General features: G+C 46.6%; 1 protein-coding gene and 2 pseudogenes across 1 annotated transcript; all 3 read right to left on the reverse strand.

The window, feature by feature from the left end:
• Positions 1-224: 224 nt before the first annotated feature.
• Positions 225-579, reverse strand: LOC114491887 (annotated as a pseudogene).
• A 2971-nt stretch (positions 580-3550) lies between these two features.
• On the reverse strand, positions 3551-6083 carry LOC114491888 (annotated as a pseudogene).
• A 1536-nt stretch (positions 6084-7619) lies between these two features.
• On the reverse strand, positions 7620-9100 carry LOC114491889 (RNA-binding motif protein, X-linked 2). The gene has a single exon (XM_036022544.1). The coding sequence runs from the start codon at positions 8846-8848 to the stop codon at positions 8468-8470; it is 381 nt and encodes a 126-aa protein (XP_035878437.1). The 5' UTR covers positions 8849-9100; the 3' UTR covers positions 7620-8467.
• Between the last annotated feature and the right edge of the window lie 313 nt (positions 9101-9413).

Here is a 9413-nt window from a genome sequence, read left to right on the forward strand (position 1 = left end):
GAGAGAAAGAAAGAGATCGATTGGCTGCCTTGATATGTGCCCAAACCAAGTACAGAACCCACGACCTGGCTAAGTGGCCTGACCCAGACTGGAACCCAGGTGCTCTCACCAACGCAGCCACACCGACAAAGGCTATTTTATTTATTTTTAACTTATTTTCATTTTTTCTGCTTCCAAGTTTTGTTAACATGAATTTTTAAAAACAAGCGTCCCTACGAGTGTGGGGGGTTGAGAGTGGAGGAAGAGGGCAGGGCAGGCAGGGCATTGGGATAGAACTCTGCTATGGGTCATAAAGCTCCAGGTTCATCCCGTCATGGATTTCACAATCCGCCAGAGAAACGAGGCCCTTAAAAATCGTGCACCCTTTCTTTAGGACGATCTTGTTCCAAGGGGTACCCATTTGGGCTGCGATCAGCTTCTTAAGGTCCCCATGGTGTCATCCCCGTTACACTTCACGCGGACCTTCTTCCCCAGGCGGTCGTGGCAAACCACCTTCATCGTCCTTTCTGAAGCTCCGATCCCCTAGAACATGCTGGCGCCACAGCCTGCTGGATGGAGAGCCAAGCCAGGGCCAGAGCTGATGCTGAGACTGCGAGGCTGAAGTGCGCAACCGCCGAAAGCGCCGTCCCTGCCCTCCCTCCCCATTCGCCGAAGTGCACCTGGTGGCGTCCGCTGCAGTCCCAGCTCCTCCCACTCCCAGCTCCCCCCTCCTCCCACCCCTCTCCCTCCTCTGGTGGGCTTGGGGTCCCCAGTCGCGGCTTCCGGGTCTCTAGACTTGTAGCCCCTCTACTGCATGCAGGTCTGATCCCCCAGGGCTGGTAGGATTGGAGTGGAACGAGGTTTCTAAGGAACTAACCTCACAGGGTGATCTGATCCTACACTCCTAGCAGGGAGGTCGTGGTGGATAATCTCCTCCCAGCTGATGCTATTTTAAAGCCATACATCAGGGCCCTATAAGAAGTAAAAGGGAGTGGCAGCGAGGCTCGTTTGGAACTCTGAGAATTGAAATCATAAAGTCAACGCATTTAAAAAATATTTATCTTTATTTTTATTGCGGATACTGTTAGACATGTCCCCATGTTCCCCTCCTTCGCCCTCCTCCACCCAGCGCCCCGCCCCCCCCCCCCCCCCCCCCGCCCTTCCCTCTGGCCTTCACCACACTGTGGTCTGGGTCTGTGAGTTCTGCAAACACGTCCTTTGGCTAATCCTCTCACCCTCTTTCATCCAGTCCCCTCTCCCGCCTCACACCTGACAGCTGTCAGTGTGCTCCCTGTGTCCATGCCTCCGTTGTTATTTTTGTTATCAGTTTATTTTGTTCATTAGATTCCACATGTAAACTAGGTCATGTAGTAGAGGGCAGATATTTGGAGAATTGCCTTAAAGAAAAAAACAAAACAAGCACACAAATGAAGAGAAAAGAAAACAGAACGTTGTCTGGACCCCCAGGTGAGGCAAACAGGGAGGGCTTGGCTGCAGCACGCCGTGTTGGAATCGGCAGGCTAAGGAAGTAGGAATGGTTTGAATGGAAAGAGGAAAACAGGAGTCAGAATCAGAGATCATCTCTGCCCGTGTTTGCCAGTGTAGTCTCGCGGCGTAGATGTCCCTTCGGAAAGGGAGAGAGAAGAAGTTGCCCACCTTAGGAACATCCTCACGGTGAAAATGGATTAGTCAGAGAACCCTAGCTTGTTCTGACCCTATGTTCTTTCAGCACGAATATTTGATTTCCACGGAGACTTCCTTATAGGGAAGTTATTCAGATAGAACCAGTTGCTGTAAGGGAAGCAGATGCTGAGATGGGGTTTGGAGTACAGAGGTTTATTGCCGGGTGGGAGGGTAGGGGTGGGTAATGGCCATGTCAGAAAAAGGGGGAGGAGGAGAACAGTGTCGGGCAGGCAAAGTCTTGAGACCACAATGGAGACTCGACACCTGTGAAAGGAAACGGGAAGGAATCAGAATTGGGCAGGGAGAGCTTCAGACTGTACTGTGGATCTGAACAAGTCTCTAACAAGCTCTAGTACAAAGATTACAGGAGTCCCACACCGAGCAGACCGGGCCAGACCCTAGAACTCCCAGCTTGTACAGGATTGGCTGAGGGCTGCCTGGGAACAAGGTGGCTTCAGCCTGAACACACAGTACATCCTGAAGGCACTGTGGCTAGAAGCTGTCAGCCAACTGTCCCCCTTGATGCGGAACAAGCTGCTGCACTATTCAAAAAGCCATTTCCAAAGCTCTTATTTCATCTTGATCCTCAATATAGAATGTGGCTGGAGAGTTAGATGCTTGCTTTCCCAGCCTGCCTGACAATTGCAATGACCATGTGGCCCAGTTCTTGCCATTGGGGCGGGCTTCTGGGGAGCTAACCAGGTAAAAAGGAAAAGCTTTATAAAAAGAGAGTATTCTCCCCTCCCCAACCAGGTACTTGTTCCCTGATTTTGAACGCAGCGTGGATGTCTGGTGTGGCAGGGCCTGGTTTCCAGGAGGCCAAGGGCAAACACGCTGAGGGAGAGTTCCTTGAGGACAATGATAAGACTGCTTTCTCTTCTTGTTGAATAAACCATGAAAAAATGTTATGGTTTAATCCACTGATTCAATTTCCTTTTATGTGAAGCTAACTGATACACCCGTTGCTTGGTTCCCATAACTTTGTATATATGGCATATATATATATAAATTACTATTTGATAGCTCTTAATATAAATTGGTTAAGTTGGCATTCTGCTTTGTATGTAGTCATTTCTTATTACTTGGGTTAGAATGAGCCTGTCTTTTGTTGAATCAATATCCACCGAGTGCCCTGAGAAGGTCTGAAAAGCTAAAGACTAAACCTGGAAAAGTGTCATTATGTGGTTGCAAGTCTCACAGGGAACCTTGGAGTTTAGGAGAAAGAAAGTTCACTCAGAAAGAAGGTTCCAGTGGGCCTGCCCCAGGGTGGGCAAGTGCTGGCATCTTTGAGAGGATTTGTCTGCTTTCCAAAGTCGGGTATTTTAGGGGAGGTCTCGGGAGAGGAGCTCAATAGACTATTCATCAGCTTTTCCAAGTGCGTCCTGTCAGGGCGGTGGCATCCATTGATTGATTGGCACCATGGGTTAAGTCATTAGCCATTTGGGGTGATCTTGGGGTTGCCTGGCTGGTTCTGCTGCTCTTTTTTTGGCCTGGAGCTGAAACACTGTGGAGGCCTAGGTGTTCCCTCAGGGGAGAAAAGCCCAGCAGAGGGTCAGAACTGAATGAGCAGCCAGGTGCCACAGGAGGAAAGCCCACCCTGGGGGCGAGGTTCCCCACCAGTTTCACCCATTGTTAGACATTCAGGGGCTTTCTGCCCTGTTTACCTTCTATATCTGGCTATAAATTGCTCAGCCAGTTTGTTCATCTATCTGTCTGAGTTTCCTCATTCCACTTGCCATGGATTTTCCTAGCTTCTTATTGCCCTGCCTTGTGTTATACTTTACTTGGCATTCTTGAATGTCTTAACATTTAGAAAGCTGTTAGCGATTCTTGTCCTGGAGAGAAACTATTGAATATTTTATACTTGCTCTTCTAGATCCATCCCCACCTACAACTTCTTCCATCCTTCCCTGAACGGCTGACCCATGGTGACTGCATCATTGGCTCCCTTGCTCTGGGGCTTCCGGTTGGTTTGGCTCCTGAGAGGCAGTTTCAGGAGACTGGAGAATGTGAGGAGTGTGATTGTTTTATTTCCTCAGTTCCAGTCAGGCCTGGTTACTGCAGGTTGGATTCATATTCACTGAAGGCAACACCCCCCATCTGTGGGTCCTCCTGGGCAGTGATTCTCTGAGAGCTACACTCTCTCCTTGTACCTGCAGCTCCTGCTGTAGCTAGTCTCGGGATGCTTCATGTTCTTCTTTTTTATGATTCTAAACGTGTTTATATAAAATACTTTACAATAACAATCTTTTACTGAAAATTTAAAAAATAAAGGAAATATAAAGAAAACAAACATAAGATGAACAACTTTACATAGTATTGATATTTCATGACATATAATTAGATTTTTCTTATTTTATTATTTAAAAACATTTTATTGTATTTTTTCCATTTGTCCCCCTTCTTCTCTTTCCCCCCACCTGCAATCACCCCACTTTTGTCTGTCCATGAGTTCTTTCTTCCCTTTTTTTAAAAAAAAAGTTTTAGCTAAGCCCTGGCTGGCGTAGCTCAGTGGATTGAGCGCGGGCTGGGAACCAAAATGTCCCAGGTTCGATTCCCAGCCAGGGTACGTTCCTGGGTTGCAGGCCATAACCCCCAGCAACCACACATTGATGTCTTTCTCTCTCTCTCTCTCTCTCTCCCCCCTCTTTCCCTTCCCTCTCTAAAAATAAATAAATAAAAATCTTAAAAAAAAGTTTTAGCTAAACAACTATACAGTAATATTTAAATAAATCCACTTGTTTTATACAAAAGAAACACCCTCCCACAGTGGTCTCATAACTTTGCTTTGGCGAACACCAATTGATGCTTTAGGATTTTAATATGTTAACAAATGTTCAAACTCAAGCAAATTTAGAAATATCTTCATATCAAATTCCTACAACTCCGTGTCCTTTTAAAGGGCCAGTTTCCATGACTATAGTAGCTGAAAAGGTCCCCTCATTGATGGATTCTCAGGTACCTTCAATCCTCTGTAGCCTCCATTTAGAACGAGAATTCTTTTTCCTGGTGCTGGAATTACTGTTTCTATCTGTTTTAAAAAGAATTTTTAGAAAGAGAAGGGAGGTAGGAAGAGAGGGAGAAAAACATAAATATGTGGTTGCCTCTCGCACACCCCTCACTGGGGACCTGGCCCACAACCAAGGCATGTGTCCTGACTGGGAATCCAACTAGCAACCCTTTGGTTCACAGGCTGGGGCTCAATCCCTGAGCTACACCAGCCAGGGCAAGAATTATTGTTTCTAAATGAGTCTGGTCAAAGTTCAGCTCGTCTCCAGAGTCAATCATCTTCACAACTGCTGTATATCTGTCAATATTTCCTTAACAATGCCTGTTTTCTTATATTTCTCTCCAAAGTTTTTGGTTATAATTCTCATGATGATTTCAGGCTGCAGCTCTTTTCTTTCCCTTTTTAATCTCCATGATTTCACCAAGTGTGGATTTCTTTTTCTTTTTTCTTTTGGTTGAGCTGAGCTCTGGAAACAGTGTTTCCATTTCACTGATGCTATGTCCCAATCACCTTCAATGCACTTTGTCCCAAAGAACTTTTCTTGGAAGATGTTGCTGTTGAGCTACATGCTCCTTTATTCAAATTTAATGTCACTTTCTCTTCACTGTTTTCTCTGATTAATTCTGTAAAAACAGGGCCTCCTGTTCTTTCATTTCCAGACTTCTTCTCACTTGCTCTTCAATAAATTTGTCAGTTTTTTCCTCATTGAGGTCGTGCTCCCTCTTTTTCTCTAGTTCAGGAGCCGGTGGACAGTTTCTGGGTCCCTGTCTTTTTACTGAGTGTACTGGCTTTTCAGTGTCTCATCCACTCTGCATGAGCCTTTTCTGCCCAGCCACGCAGTGAAATCAGAGTCCCGCTGAGTGGCATCCATACGATGTGCTCTCCGTGGCAGATGCACTCATTATAAACCATGTTGTCGTGAACTCTCTTTGTGCCAAAGTGTCTCCTGAGAAGTTCTAGGAAGTCATTTCGGAATTGCTCTGAAAAATAATCCACAAACTGCTTAGGATTCTCTGAAGGCAGCAGAAGTTGTCTCTGATGCAATTGGGACATACAAGGACACTTAAGGCCATTCTTGTCTCTGCACTGTTTCTGGCACATCTGGCAATACCAGTGCAGCTTCTGAAGCCTCTTGGATCTCATCCTGCTGGCGATGGCTGCAGGGGTAAGAAAATCTGTCTTCCCCACTGCGACCACAGCAGCAATAACTTCCTGGAGCTCAGCGGTCTACCACCGGAAAGCAGTGGAAAGGGGCTGGCAGGGATGGGCAGGACAGCTTCATCTCACCCCCACCACACCTCCCAACTGCCCATTCCCATTTAATTTGTTTCTTATGGGTTTCCCTTACCTCATTTACACCTTTATAAGTAGTTGCTTTATCATATTCACCTGGGTCACACCATTTGAGCATACCTGCTGTTACTAGATAGAGCAACTTAGCCATTTATTTATCCCCTCATTTTTAAAAAATATTTTATTTTTAGGGAGAGGGGAAGTGAAGGAGAAAGGGAAAGAAACATCGATGTACGAGAGCAACATAGATGGGCCCAGGCTAGGGGCCCAACCTACAACCTAGACATCTGACTGGGAATCAGCAGGGCAACATTTTCGGTGCAGGCATCGCTGCTCCAACCAGCTGAGACACCCAGCTGGGGCTGGCATGCATTTTAAACTGGCAGCACATTTCAGTCCAGAATAGCCCCATTTCAAGTGCTTAATGGTCAGTGTTTATGGTGCTGGACTAAAGAAAAGGTATCTTCATGGCCTACTAGTTCCCTTAAGCTTTATTTGCCATCTGTGCCATCTGTTTCAGAGAGATGTTGGTTTAAAATAACTTGCACAGAATGTAGTTTCAATATTTCTGTCAGGTGAGTAGTGACCTTTCAAGAGGTAAATTCTCACCCTGGCTGGTGTGGCTCAGTGGATTGAGCACCGGCCTGCAAACCAAAAGGTCACTGGTTCGATTCCCAGTCAGGGCACATGCTTGGGTTGTGGGCCAGGTCCCTGGTCTGGGGCATGTGAAAGACAGCTAACTGATGTTCACATCACATTGATGTTTCTTTCTTTCTCCCCTACCCTTACCCCTCTCCCTAAAAATAAATAAATAAAATAAAAAAAGAGGTAAATTCCCAGGAATCAGAACATAGAAACCATTCAAGCTAGTTACTCGAGCTTTGTCAGAATGACTGCCCTTGTGTTTTTTTTCTTATTGTGTGATTCCATTTATATGAAATGTCCAGGACAGGTAAATCCATGGAGTGGAAATACATTGCTGGTTGGCAGGGGATAGGTTGAGGGAATGGGCAATAACTGCTTAATGGGTGCATGGTTTCACTGTGTGGTGATGAAAATGTTTTGGAACTAGATGAGGTAGTGGCTTTACAAACACTGTGAAGGTACCACATACCACCGAATTGTTCCCTGTGAAATGGTTACTTTTATGTTATGTGAATCCCACCTCACTAAAGATAAATAAATATACAGACTGCAAGAAAAAACTGTGAAGGCATGTATCAACCAAAAAAAGCAAAAGATGTTTACATTTACAAAAACAGCAAGGGGTGGGGAACGATCTGATGTCATGCACCACTGCCACATTCATGTCAAGCTGTCCAAACCTAGTTAAGCCACGCTTCTGTACCCTATGGGCCTACCTGCCAACTGGAAAGGTCACTGCGAGTGTTCTAAACATCTAACACAAAGACTAGAATTCCAGAATTACCTGGTATTTCCTCTCTATTGGGCATTTCATTACTAGTTGGGGTCATAAGTTCAAGGGCTATATTTATGAATGCAATTCTTGGATACACACTCTGATAAATACCAAGCATATTACCCGGGGCAATGGACTTCACTCAAAAGCCCAGGGCATTTGGCTGTTGAAACTACAGCTCTCTCAATGACTCTAATACTCAAGGGATTAAAGGATACAGACTCAGATTTTACATACAGAAACATTAAAAGCATAGTTGACTACATTATTATTATTATTATTTTTAATCTTCACCCAAGGACATGTTTCCATTAATTTTTACAGAGGAAGGAAGGAAGGGAGGGAGGGAGGGAGAGAGAGCCAGGGGTGGGGGTGGGGAAAGGGAGAGAGAAACATAGATCTGAGAAACATGTATCTATTGCCTCCAACATACCCCAAAGGGGGATGAATCACAACCAAGGCATGTGCCCTGACTAGGAATCAAACTAGCAATACTTCTGTGCAGACTGCATTTTTAAAATGTTCATTTCCGATTCTGTGGAGCAGCTGCGTGGCTACAGCTCCAGTCAGGTGCCTGAGGTCGTTGGAATTCAAGGGGTCCAGGTCTGGGGAGTTCCCGGACCTTTTAGGCCTATGGGGTTTATCTTGACTTCTACTTCAATGGCTATGTCCCCCAAAACGTCTCTTGGCCGGCCAGTCTGAGCTTCGACCTCAGTCACTACTCCTGCGTTTTGTTTTCTTTTCTTCCTTCCTTCCAGTTTGAGGACTTGTGCTCCTGCTTGGGCATCTCCTCTCTCAGCAACCTCTACTGGATCCCCGCTGCCCCCATCTGTTGTCCTGACCTCAGGGGAGCTGGGTTGGTGATCCAGCACCTCCTGGACTCTGCCTTCTGGCCCCTTTCTGAGTTCTTGCTCCAGTGCTTTTTAGAGCCAGGGTCATGCTTTTCCTTTATCGTCTTTCTTCTGGGAGTTGAAGAGGAGGCTGGCTGCTCCACCAGTACCTCCCCATTAGTCTTTCAGCTTCCTTCCTTCCTCAGATGAATTCAATGAAGGGGTTTGAGCCCCACAGCCCTTATCCTTTGGTCACAGTCTCTGCGTTTCTGAGTCCTTAGGAGCCCGATAGTCGGACACGTGATCCACTCGGATAGTTCTTCCTTTGATCTTGATCCCATTAAAATTGTCAACCGCCAGAATTGTGCTTCTCTGGTCTTCATAGCAGAGGAAACAGAATCCTTTGGATTTCCCGGTCTTCTTGTCCCGCACCAGATTAATGTGAACAATCTCCCCATATTGTGAGAACACAGAGATGATGTCCCCTTCAGTCAGCTCAAAAGGAAGTCCTCCCAGGAAGATCCAGGCGCTGTCCTTGTACTGAGAGTGCCAGGACACCTCATCCGCCACCCCAAGCTGGACCTCACGCTCGTTCAGCTCATTGATCAGCTTGACTTTAGTTAAAGGGTTCATGTCCAAGGCCTGGGATTTCTTCAAGAAATCTTTCTCTTTCAGGGCCGCAGGACCCACACACTGTTGCTCCCACGACCACCAACGTTCTATGGGTCGGCGTGTCACTGCAGCCGAATAAACAGGAACAGCGGAGAGACTGCCTGCCGTAAAACTCCCTCCTCCGGGTTGGCTACAGCCGCCAGGCCCCTGTCCCAAGGCCGCTGCGCTGCTTGCTGGGAAATTGAGTTTGGGCTCAGTTTGCCCGGGGCCAGACAACCAGCGCTAGAACTACCTTTCCCATGAGACACTGCGGCACGGACTTGGAACGGGGGTAGGGGTCGTGGGAAGTAATTGTTGCTCCTGTACAAGGTAGAGGCGCTCGGTCGCCTTCGCCCCCGCCCCCGAGCGAGCGTACGTGGAAATGTCATTTTTCAGGGAGGTAGGCCTGGTAGGAGGTGGACTCATTCTTGTCAGGTATTCATTCTTTCGTGTAGGCATTTGACAGTATTTGTTGATCACCTACTGTGTGCTCCTTACTGTGCACTAGGATGCCAGATTAAATACAAGCCCTGGGTTCAAATATTAA

The sequence above is a fragment of the Phyllostomus discolor genome, chromosome 1 (assembly GCF_004126475.2).
Source record: "Phyllostomus discolor isolate MPI-MPIP mPhyDis1 chromosome 1, mPhyDis1.pri.v3, whole genome shotgun sequence".
Classification (NCBI taxonomy): domain Eukaryota; kingdom Metazoa; phylum Chordata; class Mammalia; order Chiroptera; family Phyllostomidae; genus Phyllostomus; species Phyllostomus discolor.